General features: G+C 38.6%; 1 protein-coding gene across 2 annotated transcripts; it reads right to left on the reverse strand.

Annotated features, from left to right (window-relative positions):
* Window positions 1-628: 628 nt before the first annotated feature.
* On the reverse strand, window positions 629-25,569 carry HABP4 (hyaluronan binding protein 4). 2 transcript variants are annotated; one of them, XR_005255112.1, is made up of 9 exons: window positions 25,135-25,569; window positions 14,666-14,813; window positions 13,730-13,891; window positions 13,463-13,534; window positions 11,603-11,686; window positions 4,804-4,972; window positions 3,033-3,209; window positions 1,791-1,997; window positions 629-1,094 (listed from the first exon to the last, which is right to left on the reverse strand). XR_005255112.1 is itself a non-coding variant. In XM_038123303.1 (8 exons), exons 1-8 carry the CDS (start codon window positions 25,424-25,426, stop codon window positions 1,941-1,943), a joined length of 1,161 nt encoding a protein of 386 aa, XP_037979231.1. In that variant the 5' UTR covers window positions 25,427-25,569; the 3' UTR covers window positions 1,504-1,940. The 2 variants fall into 2 exon arrangements, 1 of the variants encoding a protein (XP_037979231.1); XM_038123303.1 differs by lacking the exon at window positions 629-1,094 and having other exon boundaries at window positions 1,504-1,997.
* Between the last annotated feature and the right edge of the window lie 540 nt (window positions 25,570-26,109).

Below are 26,109 nucleotides of genomic sequence, written 5' to 3' on the forward strand. Positions count from 1 at the left end.
CAGCAGATTGAGCCCAGTAGCACAGCATAGCAAAGATTTAATTTTTAGTAGAAAAAGGGAGGGTTACTTTTAAGTATATGAACACTTTCCTTAGCAAAAACAGGTCAGCAGAAGAGGAGGCTACATTCAAAACATGGCAGGAAATAGAAGGAAGCCCTGCAAAGAAGCTCTCCACATCTCTATGCATACACTCACCCCATCAAGTAAAAATATAAATAAAAAATCAGACACATTCTTCGTTATCCAATGGGAAAATGGGAACAAGAAGGGAAGAACAAGCAAAATATTCCAAGAACCCCACAGACAAAATCACTTATATTCCACACATTGATTAAATTGCCATTTTTGGTAGAAACAAACAAAACCTGTAAAAAGGGCAGCATCAGGTAAATCTTAAACTGCAGTGATTTCAAGTAACACCTTGTGACTACAAAGTGAAGGAGGTGTGCATTATTTCATCCCATTCAGTGACTCAAATAGCAGCAGCATGGGTTCCTTTAACACCAACACTTTGCTTTTGCACATTCTTCATACTGCAAGTCAGAGCATCTCTGCCACAACAATGAACTTCTTGCAGAGTAAAAAAATCTCACGTTATAGCACATTGTCATGTAAGTAATTTAAAAATCCTTTGGGCTGAACTACTCTGCAGACCATCTGTTTGGAGCATATAGAAAAGAGTCTTTGTAGTATGACTACATCCTATTTGAGTAAAGCCTTATCAGTGAGAAAAGTCTTTAAGATTGTGAGTACTCTTAGAACTTACTCCAAAGAAAAAAAGTTTTTCTTCTAAGTTTCATCCACTATTTAGTCTCAAAGGAGACTGCTTAGAAGTGAGGCACAGAACTGGAAAATGTGAAAAGTTTATAGTCATCTGCTTTCCCAGTAAATTTAAAGAATGTGTTCAAGTTGAGCAGGCATCTGAAGACTCCTGTGAGGCTGGCAGCTACTTCCAAAATGTCCAGTGTGCATGTCCTCTCATTTCTTTCTGTCATCACCTCTGGCACCATTTCTTGTTTCTCTCATATCCCCCAGAATGGCTCTCAGTGTCCCCTTGGACAGGGAACAGAAAATCTGGCTCAAGTATGTTAAAGCTGCAATGAAAGAACATTGCACCTCATCCCCAACATCATAAATTTCTTGGTAAGGCATTTAACATTTAAGTTTGTAGTTGCTCCAGCTAAAATTAAAAACTTCCTTAATAATTTAGTTCTGTCTTTAGATTAAAATTCTTATTTTACTTAATCTTCAAAGTAATTGCAGACTATATCTTGCTACTTAAGCAGGACTTAGGGTTAGGTGTCAATTCAAAGCACCTATGCTGCCTTGATTTTAAAGATCACTTCCATTTAGAGAGATGTTCACTTTTTCTGGTGAGTACAGATTGCTGTTTAGGGTTTCAGTTTCCCCCACACACACACTTTTTTTCCCCAGACTACATCCAAATAGCAAAAGCTTCCACCTACCACTCTGACTTCTTAAAATAATACCTCAAACCCAAACCAATGTGCACTTCTCTTTATTTGTGAAACTCTGAAGAACTGCAACTTGCAACTGTCTGAAATATACACTTCACCCAAAGGAAACAACTTTCAAATGTACAGTGAAATTGAGTCCCAATTGTGGATTGTATTGTACAGTTTACATTTCACCATGGTGTCATGGAGAACTTGATATAATCTATATATACATTTTTAAACACTCTTCCCTTTAACTTCACTTGAAACCTAGTAGGGAAGTACTGTAAGCCTCCCCATAGGTTTCATAAATGGAGGCAGACAAGAACCCACCTCTTTTAGCAGACAGCTGCAATCATTCCTCAGCAAACACCTGAACAACTATCCAGAGGGAAAGTGGCTTCCTTAATCCACACCAGCATAGAACTGGTCCATTCATAGTTAACAGAGCGACTTTGAGATACCACCATTCACAATGGGTCTTCAAGCTAATGCCGGAAAATCCTCAAGATCATCAGGATTTGGAGCAACAAGCTGCACCTAGTAAGGAAGAAAAGAAGTCTTATAAAAATTAAGGCATTTCAAAAGTATCTGACAGCTATGTATATGTATTTTACCCTCAAAAGGGTTCATTCTTCTACTCAAATACTACTACTACTAAAGGCTACTTCTACTCAAATTGTATCCATCACTATAACAAGGCTTTTATCTCAAAACTTGTGACTACTATAGTTTCTTTTCAGTGTGAATGTTTTTATAATACTCCCTGGAGAGGACCAGAAGGTCACAAGTTCTGCAGCACTGAATGAAGAAAAATTAAAGTAGTCTCAAGCAGAATACAGCATATTTTTAGAAGCAGCATTACTATATTTTTACATTCTAGAACTACTGAACATACTGGGTTGTCATTTTAACCTCTCTGATCTGTTACCATAAAGAACCTTTTTCTTCCAGATGAAACAAATGCATCAACACTTCCATATTATTCTGAAAGTTCCTGGTCTTAAAGCATCTTAGTCACAGTAAAGTTTCTGTTAGTATGAAGAATAGAGATGCCATCTTCCAGTGTACAAATGCTTTTTTATTCCAATGGAAAAGGTAAGTGGAAATTTTTTTAAATGGTTATATTGAGCACATGAATCGTCCTGTAGGATCACAGATTTACTGATCTCATTGTTAGTAAACAAAGTATTACTGTATCACAGAATTTTTTCAAAGAGATACAAGGCTTCAGTTATTTTAATTACTTCCCAATTTATATCAGAACCAATTGCATCTTTTCCTCTAGTTACCATTAGAGCATCTAATAATCAGACCTTTTGAAATGTATATGTTAAGAGTTGTGAGCCTGAATCAGTATTTAATTTCAAGTAACATAATATGGGCCAGGAACTCAATATGCAGGACAACATACTATGAGACAGGAATTAAAAACAAGTCTGTCACTACAGAAATCAAAATTCCACACAAAAAGGGGCAGGATACACACAAACACCATTAACAACAGAAAATAAAAACCAAACAAACAAAAAAATCCCAAATTAGCAACAACACCACCACCATAAAATCCATTACCACTACTTCTGGTCGAGGTCCTGTCTCTTGAGGTCTTCTGCCACGACCACCTCGTGTTCCTCTTGATCCACGGCCAGGGCGAGGAAGACTCCCAAAATTAATATCCAGCTGAGAAGTTATATCATTCACTGGTTTTCGAAAGACATGAGAATTATCTTCAAAGTCTTCTTTTTGCAGCTAAAGAGAAGATCTGGTTAAAGTTTACAGTTTTCCATGTATGAGCTTCTCCCCTCCCAGATACACATTCACACTTATATTATAGACTAAGCAGCAGATGAACCAAGATAGCATCTGGAGTAGAAGACAGGCCTTAACTTGCACAGGACTTTAACACAGATGAGGTAATTGCAGCTTCCCAGATGCCTGGGATAGTTCTTTGTTGGCTCAGAGATTCCTGGTAACAAAAGCTTCCATACCAACTCCATAATACTGAAGAGGTTTGTCAGAAATATAAATCCAGGAGGTTTTCCAAGAGACTAGAGTGTCAGACCTAAGCTACTTACTCCTACAGTTATGTCCAAGTAATGGATAAAAGGTCATACCAAAGCTACTTAATAAATGTAATAATCTACATGCCTGCAGCTATGAGATTACTGTGGTTTTAACTGTGTGTTCCTAATAGCTAGTGCATGTCAGACTATTGCCCAGCATAACTTTAATGGGGACTGTAGGTAGTAATGATAAAGTCTATGTTAACTCATCCCTTACAATGATGAATCACTTACTCAGTGTCTAATTCAGGAATTTCACTTGCCAATGTTACACAGTTCCTGTACCTCCTGTTCTGTGTTCACTTTAACAAGGTCTCTTGATACTACCAGAACAGAAACTTCATAGGCAAAAGGAACAGAAACTTGTATGTATTCTTCACACACCTGCTCTCTTCAGAGTTTGTGGAAGGTACTCTCCCCATTTCTACCACTACCTCTCAGAAAAGAAAGAGGGGATAATGACAACTCTGACCTAAAAAGTCTCACTAAAAAGAAGGCAGACTCAACAATTTAAAGTGATTAAGCAAGTTTTGATGTTAATATTATAACTAGAGAAAAGGTACGTTTTCATAAATGCATGTAGACTTCAAGGATCAAAATTCCATTGTGCTAGACTGTATGCACATACTTCTGTGACCCCCCCAAAATTTGAAATCTAAGTAAGCTAGAATCTGAAAGAAACTTCCCCTCTCTCCTCAGAATGAAATTCCATGGAGAACTACTCAATCTAAATAATATTACAGAGTAAAATTTAGAGGAAATTGGGAGAGGTGCACACTACAGCACCACAAGCTCTCCAGGGTTACTTCTAAGAAGCAGGACCCAAAAAAACTACACCCTGAAACCCTGGAAACCCAAAATTCATATTTTCAAGTGCACAATGAGACACATGCAAGGGCATACTGGCCAGTAAACTGAACAGGATTCAAACTGAGGAAAAGAAGTGTACAGTAAACCCAGTTTCATAAACCAAGTTTTTCTAGCAGCATTACTAGAGACCTATAGAGGTCTCTAGTTGTATGGCAGCAGCTGAGCCATAAGGTAGAACAACTTGATATATTACATGTTTGCATAGAAAAAAAGGAGCAATGATGCGAGACAAAAAAAATGAACACACAATTTAAAGCCAGTTTTGGGGCACATGGCATTGCAGTGATAAAGCTTAGATACTGTTTTCTTGCCTATTCAGATTATACTAAAGCTAGTAGAAAAAAAATAGAGACAGTTTCCTATCCCTGGGCATGAAGGAAGGTTTACTGAATTCCTGAGGCAGTGCTTACATCGTCACTGTATTTTGACTTGTGAATCACCACTGCTTTGGAAGGAACAGTGGATTCTGGCTTCCGGATGTTGAATTCAGGCTTTGGTCGATTCCGTTGCTGAAGATTTTTCCATTCATCTAATGTCATTTCTTGAACCACTTCTTCCATTGGCTCTCCTTCAGCAGCTCTAGAAGTTTACAGTTTTAGAGTAAAAAACATTAGCTTGCAACATTCCAGGATAAACAAGAACACTTATCTCCAATGTAAGGATACTAAACAAAACATTTAGAATGTTTCTCATCAAATTATTGTCAATTTCACTTACTCCTCACAGTAACTTCATGTGATAGTTTTACACTAATGTAACTTAGAGTATATATGTACTCTTTGAAATTAGTCATATGAACAAATGCTGTCTGCAGCTTCCTGAATTAGTACTCATCCAGTCTCATCCTGAATTCAAGCACTTAGATTCCAGACAAAATTATTCTGCCTTTTGATCTGGCATATTCTTAACCTACAGTTTAACAGTGGATCTACCCCGAGCAAATATAGCCACAGTAAAAAACAAAAAAAAAAAAACAAAACAAAAAAACCAAAAAAAACCCCAAAAAAACCCCAAAAAACCAAACAAACAAACAAAAAACAAAAAAAAAAACCCACAAAAAAAAAAACAAAAACAAAAACACAGAGCAGTTTTAAAACACCCCAATTGCATGGTAATTCATGTTTTAGTGTAGCTTTCAGTCATCAAAAATAATCACCATATGATGATAACATCTCAGGATCTTACAGGTAATTATTAACATTTCCTTTGTTAATTTCACAAGATGCTTCCTTTAATTTTTTTGTCAGATGTAGTGTTTATCGCTTGGCAGACAGTATTTATCACTTGGCAAAACCAGATTAATCCTAGTCAAATTATCATTTGTCACTAAGTACAATAATTATATTCTAGAAAAACACATGGAATACATCAGAGGCTGCCTTGCATATTTTTGAACTGTCAAGACAGAAGGTTTTATGTCTAAGACACAGAGATAAGACAAGATACATAAGCAAAAAAACTTCTCTTCCACTGATCATGCTTGAGTACTCTTCTGCCACTTTTCTGCAGCTGATCACAACAGGCCTGCCCAGGACAGCAGCTTTTAGAATACTAGAGGTGTACATTTAATGATACCTACAGAAATCTATTATCTACTAACCAGCATCATACACAGGGAGAGCACAACTTCCTACACCACTGTAACTGTCTGCTCCATAAACAAGTCAAATACCATGTCTTGTACAGGAAAGCCCACACTGATTACTCCAAGAAACTTGAGAAACTTGACACTTCTCCTTACACAGAAAACTCGTGTGTTACAATAGCAGTTGGAGTTGAGTAAGTATTTCCCAAACAATCACTTTTCTAGAAAGCCCCTTCATTACAACCTGTCTTGTGGGAGAATGATGGATTTGGTTTTCCACATTCAGTCATGATTCAACAGTCCTACCAAAAAATTGTAATTTCCCCAATGTAAATACACAGTTCATTAGGTGCAAGTTTTTTATCATGGAAAGATGCAGAGTCAAATGACAATCAGTGACTATGTATTTTGTTTTTAAAGTTGTACAAGCAACCCATTGGAATACAGATATTTTTTGGGACTGTACATTATAAACTAGCCTATATGGGAACAGGCCTGGTCCTTCTTACCTGATTCTGCAGCAAAGCATTCATATTTCTTGCCAGTCAAAATTAGAGAGTATTTTTCTAAACACCCAGCATATGAATGGGAGAAGCAGAACTGAACACTAAAGCAGCCCTTAATTTTAGTTCTAGGATTAACACAAGTTAGTTCTAAATTCACTTCACAGAAGAATAACAAATACAGAAGTCCTGCTCCACATGCCTGCCCCTCCGATATGCCTTAATGCCCTGTTGTTTTGAAAATCCTAGTTTTATCAAGCAGAAATTCAAGGTTAAAAGACTCATAAGCAGTCTGTAGTTCTCTTCTCATTACAATCTGAAACTGTATTAGAAGGACTATTAGGGAAAAAAATAGTAAACTGAGTTACATAAAAAGGATACTAGTGAAAGAAGCTGCTACTTCTTGAAAAACACCAACAGATCTGCATCTGTAAGAGCACTAAGAACACATAGCACCAAAAACATTTCAATTTGTTGTCCTCCAGAGTAAGAGGCCAAATAACTTCTGATCAATGATCTGAAGCTTGTTTTGGGAATAAGTGTTAGAAAAACAAGACTAGTAGTAAACACTCAGAAGAATTAAAGAGAAACATAACTAATAAAAGTGTCTCTACTAAACTGATTTAATTTTTTCCTAAGCCACTATCTCAGTAAACTGCATATCTGAACTTTGGAAGTCTTTTTTTCCTCCTCTCCCATGAACCTTTCACCACATTACAGAAACAATGTTTCAGTCGTTGGCAAGAGATGCAGAAAGATGAAGAACTGACAGCAAAAAGTACTTGAGAACTAGCTATCAATATTTCACTTTGCAAAAGAAAGCCAAGAATGTGAGTGGGAGTTTAACAGTGTAAAATAATATTGACTGCATTTTCTGTGGCACAAAGCTTGCACAAAAGAAGGGAAATAGTGCAAGTACTTAAAGAATACTGAATGGTTTCTGATTCAGTGGTACAAGATGATAAAGTGATCCAGTTATTTGAAAACAAGCAACCAAAATAACAATCACCAGAAAGTCCCAAGAACAACTAGAAACATGTACACTCAGGCAAAAATATCAGCCACCCAAACACAGAAAGAGCCACTAACAAGGCAGAAGCTCTGAAGAAGGGACCTCAACTCCCTGGATTGTGCAGGAGCACTGCACTCAATATCTCTTCCTTCTTCAACAACATAGTATGTATGATAAGGAGCCACATCAACAGTTTTGTTTGGAACAGATGTTACTGTTGGTAGGGTGGAACAACATCTCAAGAGAATAATGTCTTCTACATGGGAACAGGCAAGAAGTCCATAATAGCACTGCAAGACACAAGTCTAAAACACATGATGTACAACGACAAGCCTTTAAAGATGTGCACAGGAAATATACATAATGCTAAAAAAAATTTTGCACATCCATGACATTAAGGCAAGACATCCAGGAGAAAAAACCTAACATAGCAGCTTCTATTTTTCTAAGTATTAGAAAGACCATCAGGGGACATTGAAATCTCCATTAGCAGAGTACATTAAAATCAACTGGACAGGTATCAGAAGCAACAACTAGAACTGGTCATGCCTTGGGCCCAAAAGACCCCTTTCAGGTCTAAATTGCTATGATCATATGATAACATGAGGACATTTGACCACACAGCAACTTGATCTCACAAAAAGCAAACAGAGGTATTGCTCTGAAAAGTACACATACATCAAAAACATCCACTTGTCAGTTCCAAAGGAAATACTTGCAGATTTACACTGCAAATATTTGGTTTTTCCAACTGCAAAGTATGGTTTTGATTTTTACTCCAAACGACAGTTTTAATTGCTAGGTTACTAGCAGTACAAATTTGTTTTAGGATGTCAAGGCTCCCAAGGGGAAACACCTATGAGTGAAGCACACCAACAAAAAACTGCATATCACCTTCTGGACAGAAACTTAATTGCAGCAAGTTATTTTGGGCACCAAGCCAGAATGGAAGTGCATTTTGTACATTACTTTCTACTTGCTAACGTTATACATTTTTAGTAACTGCTTGGTGTGCATTTTCATTAATCAAATTAATAAGCTCCCTGGCATACCAGCAGTCATGCTTACAAAACATTGCCAGACAACTAAGCACAACCTCTGGACATGAATAAAATGAATTTACAATTAAAGTCCTACCAAATCACTAAATGAGAGCCTTCAGTAATGGTTCCTACTGCTTCAGTGTCAGTTTTTGTATTATTCAGCTGCACAAAGCAAATGCTTAGCCAGCTTTTATAAAGAAGTCAATGACAAGAAGCTTTCCCACTAAACATTATTTACAAGAGCATTATCACCGGTTATAGAAAAATTTAAAGTTAAATAAGGTAAGACCAAATAACAATTGTACAAACTTACTATGGAAGAAAAACACTAAATCAAATACTTATAAAGCTCTGGCCTGATCTATGAACAGCTTTATGCTACCATTAAACAAAACAAAACAACAAAACAAACAAATGAGATAAATAAAATAAAACATCTTGAAGATAAATTGTTAAAGTTTACTATTACATAACCAATATGATACATAGTTTTCATTTTTGGTGGAGCTATCATGTGAGAAAAAAATGTAAGAAAACCCCACAAGATTAAATACAAGCTCTGCAAATACCTTTAGGAACGGGAATTGATTAGCCCATGTGTTGTACTGAATAAAACCAAAAAATCTAATTTGAATTGGTCAACACAAGTGTATTACATTGTTTGAACTGTGAAGAAAAGTTCAGCCAAAAGCAGTTGTGAGGAAAGTTTATACTTCTGCACTACCTGTGTATTTTATACAGGGTGAAGGTTAGGTTTTGTTTGTGCAGCAAAAAGAAAACAACAAACTTATATTAGCATGCAGTTTGGGATGATATAACTAGAGATAAACACTGTTGATACACTCAAGAAGATTTGAGGATATGGGAAAAAACACCTTGACTTATATCATGCAAGTATTAAAGAAACTCTTATCCTGAAATACTCTGCAAATAGAAGCTCAGGAATGGCAAAACAGAGTCCTAAAGACAAGACCCCAGAAGTCACAGAAGCCCACAGAACCTCTTTTCCAGAGTTGCATGGAAATTAGCCAGTGCCACATCAGAAAGCTACACACCATCTTCATCCAGACAGGTTATTCCCAATTTCCAAGAGTGCACTTTTTACTTGTAATTTTAAATGGAAACACTTAAGACTAGAAAGAGAATGAGAGATGAAGCAAACCCAAGCCTTCAATCTGTTTCTCAATGCAAGCACACAACTACAATAAAGCAGTAGAAAATAAATGGTTTCCTTGCAGTCACTGCATTTTTGTGTCAAAATGAGAATGATCCTAGCAGCAGCCCAAGCAAACACACAACCCTGTATAATATTGAGGCTGTAGCAAAAGCAGAAGGTAGCCTAATTTGTGTTATCTGGACAGCAGGGGCAACCTAATCATGTAAGACCTTTAAATACATCCTGAAGCCTGAACACCATATCCTACCAGCTCTTGCTTTTAAACATTAAAACAACAATTCCATCTTGTTAAGGTGTATGCCATACAACCATCCCTATTGACCTAGGCACTATTCACATAGTGTCTCCTGTTTTAAAATACACAGGGTCATCAAGCTGACACTTCCCAAAAGGTAAGTGCAGGGAGATTTATGTAACTCATGTTTTGTATATAGATTTGTAAGCCTTTGGGACAGTATTTATTTCCCTGAAAGCAGTACACAGTGCAGAACTTTGTGCTTGTAGGTTACTTGCTTTTTTGAATAATTTGAATTTCAGTGGACTATGCCTAAATTAATCTATTTTGAAAAAAAAATACAAACAGGACTAAAGTCTCCAGAAAAGCCTGACTGAATGCCTAGTGATCTCGAAGAAAGATGAGTTAGAGATGACAGGCAAATTCTGCCAGAGGCTTTTTCACTGTATACACTTCTCATGCCTTAAGCTCTACAATGAACAGATATTGGGACATATCTACAAAGAGCTTAATTGAAGCAAAAACAAGTACAAGCATGAAACAAACAAAGGTACCAGCAACTGACAAAATCAAAATTTTTAAAAAACTGAATAACTGTTTTCATATTTAGCTAATACAGTGTGTTTCTGCCAGTGTACCTACACTGCCTACCTGATTTAAGTTAGCCTAGAAACATTTTTTCAGTCATAAGTCATTCAAAGACAGATTTCCCCATGTGGATACACCTTTAGCTATATATTAAAGCCTACTCTAAAATTAAAAGAATCAAAGTTATATTAACTGAACGTCTTACGGGGTTAAACAACCTGAACATATAAAACAGGTTTTGTAGTCTAGTTACCTTTATAATTAATAAATGAACACTGAACGCATATCACTAATATCTGGAGCTGCTCCATGAAGTAAAAAAAGCTTCACAGCAATGGAAGATGGTCACATACTGCACTGACCATCTTTCACTCATTAGGAGATATGCACCACATGCTATTTGATTATTCTTTCAATCTTTTATTTAGACAAGACTGTCCAGTTATTTTTCTTAAGCCATGTTCATTTATTTGCTGTGGCACTGATTAGAATGAAAGCCACAAGACAACAGGCACATTTCTCTCCCAGTTTCCTTACTCTAAGGCTTACTGCATTTCCAGAATTTTTTTCCAAGTTCTGCAGAAATTTTTTCCAAGTTCTACCACATGGCCTCTCAAGAATAGATGATATCTGCATGATATTAGTGATTGGTGAATACGAACTTAGAGGAGCTCAATGCATTTCAAATATGTTTGTACAATTGCATGGACACCTCAAATACCTGTTGTCAGAGCACACACAAAAGCATAGTAGTTTCTACAAATCAAACGGGTTAAAAAGGTAAAACACAATATGTAGCTCCTCCTTAAATTATCACCAAATCTTAGGAAGTTAAGCATCACTGTGCAATTAAATGCTATCTCCAATTGTATAAATCAAGCTTTAGTCAGAATTAGGGACATATTTTCCATACTCACAAATACAAAACAAAGCTCTTCTATTTTTAAATACATGCACTAGCAAAACTTCACAGTTCACATTTCAAGTGTGTCCCTCAATACAAGTACACCAGTACAAGTTAACTGTTTCCTTTGCATTTAGAAAGAAAATATTTGTCTGATTGTACTTGCTCAGAGGCTCTCCTTCAGATGTCACTGGCTGTTCAGGAGTTTCCACGGTCTCCTCCATAGATGCAGTACGTCCCTTCCCACTAAAACAGCAAGCAAACAAACCAAACCAAAACACACACAAAAAACCAAAACAAAACCACAGTCTTCATGAGTCACACTGGGAAAAAACCAAATCAATACATTACTTCTTTTACCAGAATTCCTTGGTACAGAGAAAATAAAAAAAAGGGAAAACTCTTTGATAATAAGCAGAAAGATACGCTAAGCTAGTTGAGCAACTAACAAAATGAGTATATTTTGGGAATAATGGGGGAAAAAACCTATTTCATTTAAAAAAATAAAAGTATGTACGAAGATGAAATAATTCAATAATGAATACTAATCATGATTAGTATTAGTTGTCAGTATAACACTGACATTTGGGGTTGCCTTTTTGCTTCTTTTAAAGAATAGAAGTTTGTATTTTCTGTAAAATGGACTTTAATTCACTATCAAATGACAGCAGGAACTTATTTTCATTCTAGTAGCAGGCATACATAATTAAAATTAACACTTTTTAGCGTCAATGCATGATTAGCACAATCAGGACACAGACATGCATTTAGAATCGTTCAGAGATATTTAATTTTATGTCACTTCTACCACATCACAGGAAAACATTGGTATAAGTTCTAAGCTGTTGAACTGAAAAAAAAACAAAAAAAACCAAACCTTATCTAGGAAGAAAATATGTAAGAACCAATAAGTTGGTCCTTGTAAGTTTTAATATTTGTGTAATTAAACCTTGTAAGTTTATGAAGCCTTTCCTGATTTCTGCTAGCTAGTTTTGTGCTATCAGTTCAGAACAATGTTAACCTAGCTGACCCTTTGAAAAGCCAGGGTACCTGACCAATCTACTCTTAATATGAAATTCTGTAGGAGGGAGAGAAGTTAATACAACCTTTCCGTAGAATTTGGAATATCAAAACCCAAAAATTATTACACATCACAGCTATATTTTTCAAACTTTTAGCATGATTGTCTAAATCCATTAAGTTTTAAAACTAGATTTTATTTTTAAATAAAATTTTATTTTTAAAACAATTTTGTCAATGAATGTGTATGTGGTCAAATATATTTGTTCAAGGCACAGCTTTTTCTCCATCCTTTATCAACCTTCAATTAAAGAGTTCTAGATGTATATGAGAACAAAAGCTACTGGAAAGAGCAATGTATTGCTAGGTACAAAGAATGGATAAAAGCAAACATGATCAGTGAGATTTTACAAATCTGAACAGAAATCAGTACCCCTAAGATATACAGAACTGAATGGAGAAGTCCTGATTTTTTTTACCTCAAAGTGGCTGTTAATGACATTATGCTAGTGATTTTTCTAGCACTTTAAAATCTACTTCCGTGGTACAGTCAACTAAATATTACCCTCAGAACCACACTGAAATATACTACAGTTTCGCAATTTAGAAATTACCCATAAAACTCCAGAAAAGAGACTGGACTTTAAGCCCAGTAACAGACATTGAAACTTAGAATTAGCATTTTGGAGCAATTCCATTAAATACCAGAGTCCCATTTACTTGACTACTGAGAAAAGTAATAACTTATTTCCATTAAAAGACAACTCAGCTCCAGTCAAAAGATTCTGGCTGTCTTAAGTGAACATTATCATGCCTTTACTTCAATTTAATCTTACCATCATGAGGGAGCCAAGTTAAAAAAATGTAAAATTACATTGATTACAACAATAATAGAAAGCGATGCTTTTACAGCTCAAAATGGACATGAAACTGATGAAAATTATGATGTAACATAGGCCACAGAAAATTATGATCTATGATGGGCACAAGTATATGACATACCTCACATCATCTTTCATTGTTCTACAGTTGCGAGCTCCACCTCCACCCTTTTTGTCATCTGCTTTCACACCTCTAGAGAGGAAAACAATTCTATGAGTTTAAGAGTTTTTTTCCTTTTTTTCCTTTAGACCTCAAACTAAAACCAGTATTGACTTTTTGCCAGCCAACCTGGACTAGGAAGGGAACAGAATACCTAAAAGACAGTACTGCAGCGCTGACTATCATTTACTCGTATAGCAAGTAGGAAATAGCACACAGAACACTTACATTTTATCATTCCCACTTTGTCTTTCAGGTTCTCGTTTTCGTCTTTGGTCAAACCCATCAAAACTTCCATTTAATCCACCACCTCTTCCTCTGCCTCTCATTCTGCCTCTTCCCCCACCACGGCCTCTTATTGGTCTTTCATAGTCTAATCTTTCCACTGGTCTAAGAAGAAGGTAATTAGTCAGATTTTATTTTTATAGAACAGTTAACAAGAAGAAAAAGAAATCATATTGTTATGTTTGTGCAGCTATGGGACACATTAGTATATAACAGCTACAGCACAATTTATAGAGTGCATCTTTATACAGCACACACTACAGCTGTTTTGGTTTTGTCATTGAAAATTGACATAAACTGAACTCTAGAGGAATTATTACAGCACACAAACAGAAAGATCAGCAGTTATTGACACTGAAAACATAACAGAAACTAAAGAAAACATTATAAAACTGTCAAATCTTCACAACTTTATCATGCAATAGCTCCACCATCTAAACCCATATTTATATGCAACTGCTAAAAATTTCAGACAACTTGTTAAATATCAACTATTGTGGTATAAAGTAAGAACAGCCACATTCTGAAGAATTAAGGGTTTCGGTGGAATCTTCTAGTATTTATGAAGACAGCAAAATCAATATGCATTCACTGTCCAAGCAGTAAATTCCAGTTTGCAGCCTCCTATGTGTTCTGCAAAGCTTGGTATGTGAGCTCAGAAACTAACATTATAAATATGCTGCTGACTGGGGGGTACATTTTCAGATTTTTACATTTTTCAGTTTTGCCATATGTTTCTAATATTCAACAAAAATGTACTAATTCAACCCCCAAGGAAGCTGAAACTACAGCTCTTACAGGCATGAAGTAAGTCTTGCAAAAAACCAGCACACTTATATCCTCTGTGAGGGACCTTACTTCTCTCTCCAGGATACATACCGTTCCACTGAAAATTCCACTTGTCTTTGTGCTCCATAGGGACGGTATTCCCTGAAAGATGGTCTCCATTCAGTTTTGTCCTGTTTCCCCTCTGCGCCTCTGTTACTGAACCCTTGTTGTTCTCCCTGCTTGGGTACTCGCTTTGGGCCTACACAGACACACGCAGGGATTACTGACAGCTCAATAGTAACACAATTGCAATTACCAAACTACTGACTGACGTGAGCTGGCTACAGGTCCAAACCCAAATCCACCAGAATATAGTCCTTATAGCTAATGTTGCCAGACACTGTTTGTTTGAAAGACACGTACTTATTTTACCTTCTCTATTGATGAACCTGCAAAATATTATGGGTTTTGACACAATCAGAGATTTCCAGAAAAGATAGTCTAAAGAAAAATCACATTTTGCTCACAAGTCACAGAGAAGGAGAACAAAAACTGTTTCTCTCATGTTTTCAAGGACCATGAAAGTGTAGTACAGGATGAGGTGGAGAAGCTTCAATGGAAAAGACTAATTGAAAGCAGCAGAAGCAGCAAACGTGAGGGAAAGAGAAGGACCCCTTACAGACAGGTGTTGATTGTGAAGCAACACACCTCCTGCCAGATGAGCTCAGTTTAGAAGTCTAAGCCTCCAGGTCCTCTAAGCTCATGGCCACTGTATCAAACAACCAGCACAGGGTCACCTCCTCACACTGCTGTTCTGTGAAGAACAATTCAACAACACTAAAGGTCACTGAGTTCAGCTGGCAGAGACCCAAACAGTAAGTAGAAAGACTTGAACACCACTAATTCTAGAACATACACATATTCCAAGATAAAATGTACTTAAGCATTTTAGAGTTTTGTCCAGCCATTGTTGGGGTTAAGGAGGATTGGGTTGGGCAGAATGAATGGAAAAAACTGTGAATTATAATAGAAAAAACTGAAGTTTTACACTCAACCTGTATACACCTAGCAGAAAATTAAGGTTCTTTATGTGCCTCCTTTCCCATTTTCCCAAATTCTGTTCTCTGTCTGGGACCAAGTTCTCCAGAAGCAAGCCATTTTGTCTGCTAGGCCTCTATATTTAAACAAACACCTTTTTCAGCCAACAGTGTAAGTCAATCAAGCAAGGAACAGGAAGACAGGTCTCAAATAGATCTGAGCTACTGTTTCCACAAGAAGTACTGAACTACTGTGGAATGCTGAGCAGATTACTGAGCTCAGGTGAGTGGACAAGCGACAGTCCTGGCTACCTCTGTTGCTAGAACATAGAGAGAAAAAAAGGCTTTTTTATGTCACAATATTAATATAAAAATAAATTCATAGCCCCAGAGAAATGCCCATGTAAGAAGATTGTTGATCAAAGCTTAGGTGGTAAAGATGAAGTCTAATACCATTTGTAAAAAAGAAGCTTTGAAGAACTATCCACTTGGTGAATGTGGTAAATAAAACTTTTTGTTATGCAGTAAGAACAGTCATATTTGTACAGAGAAGATAGTTTCATATGTAGTGCAGAAGCAACTCCAGCTTTGCTTTTCTTTAAATTACAAACTACTAGACATAATACATTCCAGTAATTCTCTCTTCTCAGGTTTGGAGTTACTTGACCCTTAGAGCACTGAGCATATCTGCATTACCCAAATGTAATCTCTGCATAAAGGACCACTTTTGAAATCAGTTCCTGAGTAAGCTTTTCAAATCAGGACAATTTAACACAAAGCAAAATTATGGACGATAGAGAACAGTACCTGCTGTACTGGTCTACATAAATCTCAACTGAAGATCTGCTCTACATAAATCTCAACTACACTACCAACTATGTAAGTGTTAATTCTAAATTGGAATCTTTCTGTGGAAAAAATCAGTAGTAACTTCTGGCCTCATTTTAGTTATTTTGTTTGGATCTGAATGCACAAAAATGCATAGAAGATGATGGTGTTATTTATTTTTGATCCCCTCTCACTGGCTATCAGAAGCATTGGTTATTCTAAAAAGATTCCTTTGGCAAGAATGCAGTAGTCAGAGACACCAATCCCTACATACTTAGTATTAACCTCAATTTCACCTTGAGATTCAAAGAGCTCCTTCAAACTAGCAAAACAATGCCAGAAAAAGAAGACACAGAAATCATTTTAAAAAGATAGTGCCTCATTTTATTACCCAGTACTGCTTAGGAGTACTTCAAAACAAGTCTTCTTGCCAGACATGTCAGTATATTACATGTCAGCAGCACTGAGCGTACTCAATGGAGCCGTCTGTTCTACTCCAATTTGAGCACCAGGCTATTTCACTTTGATTCTAACAGGTGGCTTCATTTACTGCAGATGGATTTTAAACACTAGAAAGACTTTTATACAGGTAGTAAGTGCCACAAAAACATCTTTAATTGGTTTGAGAGATATGAAGTGAGAATTAAGGCAGTATGCAACACCTGTATCTCTCTAGTAGGACAAGTCACCTTTAGGGCAAAAGTTCATGTGACCTGCTTGTGGATCAGTTCAAAAAGACAGCCCAACATTCAGCCCTGCATGTAAATGCAAACCAAACTGGAGCTTGGCAGCAGTGATAGCAGAGGATTAAAATTGTAGAGCTTATGCTAGGTGTATGTCCTAACACAGATTCAGTTTAATTCACAGAGCTGAAGGGCCACCTACCCTTTGGGGGACAATAAAACAAGGCAACAAAATCAAGACAAAGCATGAGTCATCTTGTACATCACCGACACAAAGAGCTGGGATACACTTTGAATGCTTGCTTAATAACTGCCTCTCCAAATACACTCCAATTTTGTCTGCTTGCTTGTCTATATAATCTGGTATGCAGGTTGTCTTCAAAACCACACAATAAAAAAGCTTTAGAGTTCTGTGGATCATCTGCTTGAGGCCTTACAAACACAATTCTGAAAACTGAAGATCACTCTTTCCTAGTTACCTAGTTTAGCCTCTCTTTAAAGAGTTTTTTCTGTGCCTTAAAATAACATCTGTAATCTGTATTCACCTGAATATGTGTCCCACCATTCCCCACTTCACCATAGCTTTCCTGGGTTGTTACTGCATCAGCCCAGTCTGTTGGCTAAGCTGCCTATCACTTTACTTTCTAAACTGAGGAATCAGAACAGAGATCTGTGTTTCAACAGACCTGGCTTTTTTTTTTTCCCCCAGAAGAAGCAGCTGAGCTATTATTAGCAGGAAAGAATCTGTAAATACTAAAATTACCAGGTACTAGAACTAGACAGTGCTAAAGAAAAAAAAGCTCAATTTTATGAGCTATTGTTAAAACTCTAAACATACAGAGCAAACATACTTAAGTAGTTTTCACTTTCACCACAATAATACTAGTATTAGTTTTGCTAATTAGTTTTGCAGCACTTAGATAAGAAGACTTTATAGAGAAATGTTTTTTAAAAGTATGTATACAGAACTTGCTACTGGAAAAGCAGAACTTAAATTTTTACAACTTCAACTGCTTGGTTTCCCAGACACTGGTTATCTATGTATTAACAGATGGATATAAAACAATGCAGCAAAATCTAGCTGCCTTTCCATTGTTGTTCCAGTAGCTTTCAGCAAGTTTCTCCATCCATATAATCTATCTTCAAACAAGTGAGACTTCTGCTTGGAAAGAGGTATCTCTCTAGGTTTTGTGGCTCTTCACTGGCCTGTACTGAGAGAGTGCGCTCTCACCTTTTTTAAATTTTTCATTTTAAATGGGTTTTTTGGAGAAAGCATTGACTTCAGGCAATCACCGCAAGGAGCCCAGCTTGCAACTGCTATCAGTGACTATAAGCTAAAGCAGAAACCTTGCTGTTTCTCCCACTTCCTGATGTAAGGATGTGATGGCAAGAGCTGGCATGCAATTCACAAGCTGAAAGAGGTAACTGCTTACAGAGAGCAAATGGGAAAAAGAGTGTTTGTGGAAGCATCACATTGACAGAAGATGCCCCAGCATAAAAAGAGACCTCTTAGAGACTTGAGATACAGAATTACATTTGTTGCCTGAATGGACAGACCTAACTGTTGTGGGAAGGAGTGTGATCACCAAAAACATAAGAAAGGAGCTAAAAATACCAGAATTGTTGAAAACCAGAGTCAAAGCTGTGGAGTAAAATCAGCATTAATGTAGAACTGATGCTTGGGCTTAATCTATGAATAAAAAAAAAAACCAAAAAAAACCAAACAACAAAGCAAAGCACACCCAAACAAAAAAAAAATCAAAACAACAAGAAAAACCAAAAACCACTACCCCTCCCCCACAGAAAAATAAAAAAAAAAAGGGAGGAAACCCCTTCCAGCTTTGAAAAACTATCCTTCTTCCGACTATACTTCAAAAGGACAAAGTAGACCCAAAATAGGTCCTAGGCTATGGTAGAAATACCTTGACCAAACAAAGCAGCAAAGAAAACAATTGTGAGGAATGTTTTAGGCACAGTAGAGTACTGAAGACCCCAACTACCAGGGCTAGGGCAGTTAAGTAAACCATTGAAAGAAGTTATGAAGGCAGAAAAAGTGGAATAGGAATCTGGAAAAATAAAGGATATTCTAAGCTGTAAAAGGAGTATTAGTTATAGATCACGTAACTGTGTAACACAAAGTAGAACTGATTCTTAAACAGTATGATAGACAAACACTGTCCCCTCAAAATATGAATTGTTCTGAATTAAAAATAATTAATTTAATTATTACTACTTTAAAAGGATATCATATTTTGAATTCAGCAACTCTACTATTTGTTCCTTCCAACAGTGAGCTGCATTATGATTACTACGAGGTGTTTCACTCCAGCCACTTATGGCCAGATCTGTAAAATCAGCCACTAGAGACCTTAGATCTTATACTGTTGACCAATGGATCTCCATACTATATAAATGGAAAACAACGCAGAGGCTATACATAGGTGAGAAACTTTGAGATGCTTGAAACTGAACCTCTACAACCCTTGCTGATGATACAAGAGGCCAGATTAATTGCATTAGCAAAAGCAGCAAGGTGGAGACATGACCAGCAAGTACCACTATTTATATAAATTTAGTGAGTCTAAACAAGCTTTTGGAGTGTGTCATGCAATAGGTATTCTAGAGGAAAAATGAGAGTCCCTTGTTTCAGCAGAAAATAATATTTCTGCACATAATATTCCTGTGGTACACTCTTGAGCTCATACAAAAGGCTCCAACAAAATGAAAAAAAAATAAAATAACTCAAACTTGTAGTCAGATAGTTTATAATGGCCTGAAGCTTAGGAGCAGTATACTTTGAGATATTATGAAATGTTGGGAAACAGCCCTTGCCAACATCTAAGGTTGTAATCAACAGGATTAGTGTTTGGCAAACACTTACCCATAGGATCAGCCTCTTGGAGATCAGTGGTTGACCCAGTATGTTAAATAAATGCAAAAAAGCTTTGAGAAAAAAAAAAAAAAAAAAGTATGCTGAATGGTATTACTGAAGTATTAAATAAGGTATCTTCACAGAAATCCAAATTAGAACCAAAATGGAATTGGTCACATACCACCCTACTATGTACTTTACTGTTAAAGCTTTAGGATATTATGCCTGTTACTTGTAACACCTATGTGACATTATGGATAGCAGTTAAATGCTTTGAAAGACTTCATGAGTTCTTTCTGACAATAGTGGGAAAGCTTAATAAAAACAAAGGGAGGACTGTTGAATACTGAGCTTAGTTAGCTGGATTCTTTTATCTAAGTAGTTTTGTTTAGCAGAAGCAAAGTGCTGAAGTTTTAGGCCACAACTTGCAAACTTTCACCTTGAAATGCTGAATGGGTCCTGTACTACTGTTCAGCTACAATGAAAGGAGTCTCTGAGATCAGTGCAAACTAAAAGATTAAGAAGTCATGGCTACCATCAGAAGCTGCAACTCATCCAGATAAAGACAGCTGCAGAGAAGGAATGTGATACGAACAAGAAGACTCCAAAACAAAAATCACCATTGGCGTAAGATGTGCATGCAAGGTGTGTGAAGTATGCAAAGAATAGGAGCATAGGTTGTAAGGGTATAAAATCCGAGGTATTTCTTTGTTCTAAGTCCCTCTGTTGAGGCACCTAGCTTGAGTTGCATCTGTTGCAGTACTACAAAATTAATAATGTTTTTTCCCCAGAAATGGCATGTCAGCTGTGGGAAGCCTAGGGTGAATAAACTTGTTTTAACAACTTATACACAGGCAACTAATCTTCCTTTACAACAAAACTTCATAACTGGAAATAATAAAAGGCAATTTATTCTCACTCAAATACATATTTTGCTCTGTTTTAGAGAGTTTAAGAATTAAGACTCCAAAAACAATTTCACTTTCTCCCCTTTAAATGTGTGTGATTCTAATACCAAACTTCAAACAACAGCTTCAGCTATGGCAAGCAACACACCACAGAGACACATGGAGTTAGACTCTATCCTGTGCCATTTTGTTTTCATGCATGCCAGTACTTGCTGGGTTACAGGATTGCCTACCAGAGCTTTCCTCTAGACAATCCTTATGGCACTGTAGTTGAAAGAATGCTATCAGGATAAACTATTAAAAAATAAGAAAATTACAGTCAGTCTAGGATAAAACTCCATAGAAAATTCCATGCCATTTTAAAACCACAGCTAAAAACTCAAAAGCACAGTATTTAGGAACTATATATAAATGTTACCACAGTCATCATATGTATATGAAAGAAGAAACCATTTTAGAAGTATTAGCAACAAAGATTTAGAGATTTCAAAAGAGCAGAGAGTATTACTGCATGATCAACAAATTTAATTTTCCTGGACTGATAAAGAATGCAAGCTCTGCAACTGTGCCTTTTGAATAAAGAGCTGGCAAATGCAGTTTGGTCACTGTGGTAAGAATGAACTGAGTTAACATCAAGTAAGGCAATTACAAGAGCTGCAATACCTATACCCAGCTTTTACCCAAATCCTCAGCTAATACAGTCTAAAAATCACAAAACAACAGTCAGCAGAAGACAAAAAAATACACCTTTAAGGTCAAAAGTATAGGTTCTGTTAGACAGTGAAATAGGAGTCCATTTTCTCCATTAAAAAAAAGGCTTAAAAAGTTGTCTCCTTACAGTTGTGCCATTTCACAATAAATAGTCTGGTCAAATAAAGGTCGAAGTATTGCATTATCTGGCAAAGTCCTCTCAGGAGGTTTGCTTCAAATTGAAAATACCTCCAGAAATTTAGTAAAACCTGCTTTGAAAAACTCAGGGAAGAATTACATTAAAAAAAAAAAACACAAAAAACAAAACCTACCTTACAGAACTTTGTGACTAAACCTTCCACTCAAACATTAAAACATAATGCCACAAAAAAAATCACTGACGACTGTAAAACTTCTTATTTTGCAAGATAGAAGACTAGATGTGCTTTGAGTCTTTCTAAAGACCCTTTTTTACAGATTCAATATGCTTAAGAAACAATACTAGAATAAAACAAAAATCGTGAAACTTAACAAGACTTTTTGTAGTCCAAACAAGCAAATACCCTAGCAAGTCTGGAGGGATCCAAAGTAGGGTTATGAAGATGATCAGGCTGCAGAATATCCAAAAGAAGGCTGTGAAGGTTATGAAAAGGTTGGTGAGTCTGCCTTCTAAGAAAAGACCGTTTTCTTCCCTGGACAAGGCTTCATACAAGCCACATCACAGTACACAGGTATTTGAAAGGCTACAATGATGAAGGCTCTTCCCACAAGGAGCCCCATGAAAGTGAGTGGCTACAGTGGGGACAAGCTGCACAAGAAGGAATTTCATCTGTGTTAAGAATTTCTTTCTAGTGCTACCTTACATAGAAACAACCTTCTCAGAATTAAACCCCCAACAAAGAAGGCTTTCAAAATGCAACTCGACAAGGTAGCAGACAAGGCCTTCAAGGCTGCCTTTCCTAGGAAAGGTTGTACCAGACCATCCATCCTTCCAACATAGCCTTTCAACCCTACTCTGTGATGATTCCAAGAACACCAGTACAATACAGTGAATTCCATCATTTCAACAGTAATACCACCAGACTCTGATTCTGCCGTTCAGATGGGTCTAGATGCTATTTATTGGTGTTTAATTATTAATAAGTTGAATGAAGTTAGAAGTAGTTATGCCCAAAATCAAGGGAGAAAAATCACTAAGAAAGTCTAGAAACAAAGTCTTAAGTTTGGTATGTTAGCTTACTTTTTTTAAAAAATTAAAAGTTTAGCAATTTATAAATTTTAATCAATATTATTTATTTCCCCAAACAGCGGTGCACTCTTCTAACAATGCATCTGTTATTAGCAGCTTTATGCCAAACTGTGAGAGTACAAGGAGGTTGGTTATTCTGAACTGTCAAGTTGACAGCCCCCTGAATCTTATATAAAATATAGAAGTTTTGAACCCCATGTAACAAACCAACTTTGTATGGCTCCAATAAAGAGCTGACCCACTCCCAAAAATCCTCAAGATTTTTCTCTCAACATGCCACTTGCCTAACATTTGTCATCACTTGTGTGTTTACCCTAACTCAGAGGGTTGTCTGCCATTCAGAGCAGACTTGCTAAGACAGCACATTCAAAGAAGGAACACATAATCAAGACCAAGTCTTGACTATTCACACTGGTTTAGCATCTTAAGCACTGTACTTTTATAGTCCTTACTTCCTAACAAGCCCAAGACAAACACACAAAATCCCAAACAGACACTACATTTAAAGAAGAAAGTGTGTGTTTTAAATATAGAAGAGAAATAACTCTTCTTAAAATAGATCTTAATGCCCTTTCAGTAAGAGTACTATAGTCAGCAGTCTTTTCTCCATTTTAAATTACAGGAAATTGAAACAAGGTGCACATGTCTCTTGTCTCTGTATGAGAAAAGAGATTTCTTAACAAGAAACCTCTGCATTAACAAGAAATTTCTGCAACCAAGGTTGCACAGAAAAGTCAAAGACAAGCTACCGGGTCACTGTGTATTGCCAAGAATGGTGACACCTATAGGCAAGCAGGAGGTAAAGGATGGTCTTCACTTACTACTATGGTAAGTTACTGATAACCACTAGTTCTTGTTCAAGAACTTTTTCATCATGACTTGAGACCTCGCTGTTCACTGAGCAGACTCCCTCAACTTCTGCTGACAAGCACAGTAAAGTAAATAAACTTTAAATAAAATAAGCTGTTATAGTCTGAGTACTGGTCTTAGGAGACTAAGTCACATAACTGCAGAGAAATCTCAAAAAGACTAGTTTCCTATAACTGCCCATAAAGACAGTGACAACTTATTGATACCTTCCCCTACAAAGGCGCTCATTATCCAGGACATATTTAGCATTGAAGGATTCTCTGCTCCACAAACTGCGAAAAATGCGCCTACTAACTGCTGTTGGGAAGAGTGTAAGACTGTAAGCCTAAGCAACAGACTTGGCAGCACTGGCAACAACTTGATGGAGCAACAACCTCGATTCAAAAGCCTTTTCCTAGGGCATTAAAACAACCAGTACCATTACTGTGAGTTTAACAGCAGCTTTTACTACAGGAAGAAAATATCTTAATAATAGATTATGTGTTAGGCTTCATTGCTTCCTACAGGAGAACGGGATGTTACAACTCAAGAGGGTGAAACCAGAACCTTCTGTGCAAAGATTCTCAATATTTGGAAACAATCCACCAGTTCTCAGATACTTTAGATACTGAATCCTGAAGCTCAATACCGGGAAAGTAGTAACAATCAGACTCACTAAGACTAGCAATCAGCTCCAAATGCAAGAATCTATAGCTCACAAAGCCTCCAGCCGAAAAGAGGACTGTGACAGACATTTTAGTACAAAAGCCAACTAACTCCCTCTTTCCCCAAGCAGTATTACGCATCAAAACCTAGCAGCTGACCACTCCTGAACACCGGCTGAAGAGTTACCCCAGGAAATAAGGTTTTATTCAAAGGCTGGCTCACCAAAGCAAGGCAAAATAAGCACAGATCCCTGGAGACGTTAGAACGCTGAAGACACTGAAAGGCCAGAAAACCCACAGGTACCGAGAAATCACGCCTGGAAACTTCAGACACTGAAGGATACTGTCCAGGGTGAGAAGCAATGAAAGGCAGCAACAGGGCTGCTGAACCAGCATGAAAGCTGTAGATGCCGCAGCGTAGGAGTTGATGCTCTTGCACTTGTCTCTTGGGGATATTGCTGAAGTTTTTATTTACATATTCCAAGGCCTCCTCGGCTGAGAGTGCTCGTCAACACCGCGTCGGGACCGTGCCCAAGCGTCACTGCTTTCTCTGAGGGGACTTTCAGGTGCGTTCACCTCGACAACCCCGCCAGGAACCAGGGTTTTTCAGCCCTGCTGTGACAGCGCTACCCGTGCCACGCCACGGCTGCCGGGAGGTCGGTGAAGCGCGGAGCCCGCAGCCACCCACGCCGCGCCGCGGGGCCGCACCGGGCACCGCAGCGCCGGGAACCTTCCCTCCTTCCCAAAACCGGCCGCCGGTCCCGCCGGCCCCCGCCTCGCCGCGGTGCTGCCCGCGTACCTGGCTGCGGCGGCGGCGCAGGGGAGGGTGCAGGGGAGCTCTCCGGCTGCTTACGCTCCTTCTGGCTCTCCCTCTTGCCGCCGCCCGCCCGGCCGCCGGGCACGGCTCCCCGGGCGACGGCCGCCGCCTCGTCGCGCTTCTTCCTCTGCTGCTGGCGGCGCTCGGCCTCGCGCAGGACGTCGAACGGGTCCGACTCGTCGTCCAGGAGCTGGCAGAAGCGATTGGCGACGGAGCACCCGAAGTTTTCCTGCATGACGGCACCCACCGGGCTGCCCACCAGCCCCGTCATCATCCACGCGGCCACCTCGCCTCCCCCGACCGCCCCCTGCCCGCGCCCCGGCGGCCGCCGGGCCCCCCCAAGAGGCCGCCGCTGCTGCGCGGCGCCGAAACACCGCGCACGCCGGGCGCGAGCAGCGGCGGCCCGGCTCACGCGCCGCCCCAAGGCCCGCGGGCCGCCGCACCTTCCCGCGGCCCCGCCCCGGCCGCGCCTCAGCAGCCAATGGGGCAGCGCAGCGCACCCGCCGCCGTCGCCGTCCCCGCCGCCTATAAGGGCGGCAGAGCCCGCCCGCCGCCTGCAAGCGCGACCGGCGAGTGACAGAGCAGCCAATCCCGGCGCCAGGCCCCGCCCCGCCCCGGCCCTGGTGCCTCGCTGCGGCCAATTACCGTGCAAGACCGGCGCTGTCAATCACACCCGCTAACCAATGCGGTGCCCTGCTGCATTATTCATCAGGTGCGGGCCCCGGCAGTGCTATAGCCCCGCCCCGTGCGGGGACGGTCCCCGGCAGCGGCGCTGGAAATGGGGTGCCGTCACTCCGCGGTGTCGCCGCGGGTCTTTTGGTACCATCCACATCCCCTAACACGTGACACCCACGACAGAGGCGCTCTCCTACACTAGGAGTTCCCCAGGGTAGCTCTGCTGTAGGTGGCCGGCACGCTTGGATAAAGTAGTCTGGTGTTGACGGCGAAGTGTCTGAA

This window comes from Motacilla alba, chromosome Z (genome assembly GCF_015832195.1).
Source record: "Motacilla alba alba isolate MOTALB_02 chromosome Z, Motacilla_alba_V1.0_pri, whole genome shotgun sequence".
NCBI classification, from domain to species: Eukaryota; Metazoa; Chordata; class Aves; order Passeriformes; family Motacillidae; genus Motacilla; species Motacilla alba.

What these genes read in the sequence shown, in the direction of transcription:
- HABP4 (XM_038123303.1), bottom strand. Translation starts at nt 25,426, where the DNA reads ATGATGACGGGGCTGGTGGGCAGCCCGGTGGGTGCCGTCATGCAGGAA. An exon ending in GTGGAATTTTCAGTGGAACG is followed by an intron (nt 13,892 to 14,665) that starts GTATGTATCCTG and finishes CCTTCTTCTTAG; the next exon opens with ACCAGTGGAAAGATTAGACT. An exon ending in GACCTCGACCAGAAGTAGTG is followed by an intron (nt 1,998 to 3,032) that starts GTAATGGATTTT and finishes CTTCCTTACTAG; the next exon opens with GTGCAGCTTGTTGCTCCAAA.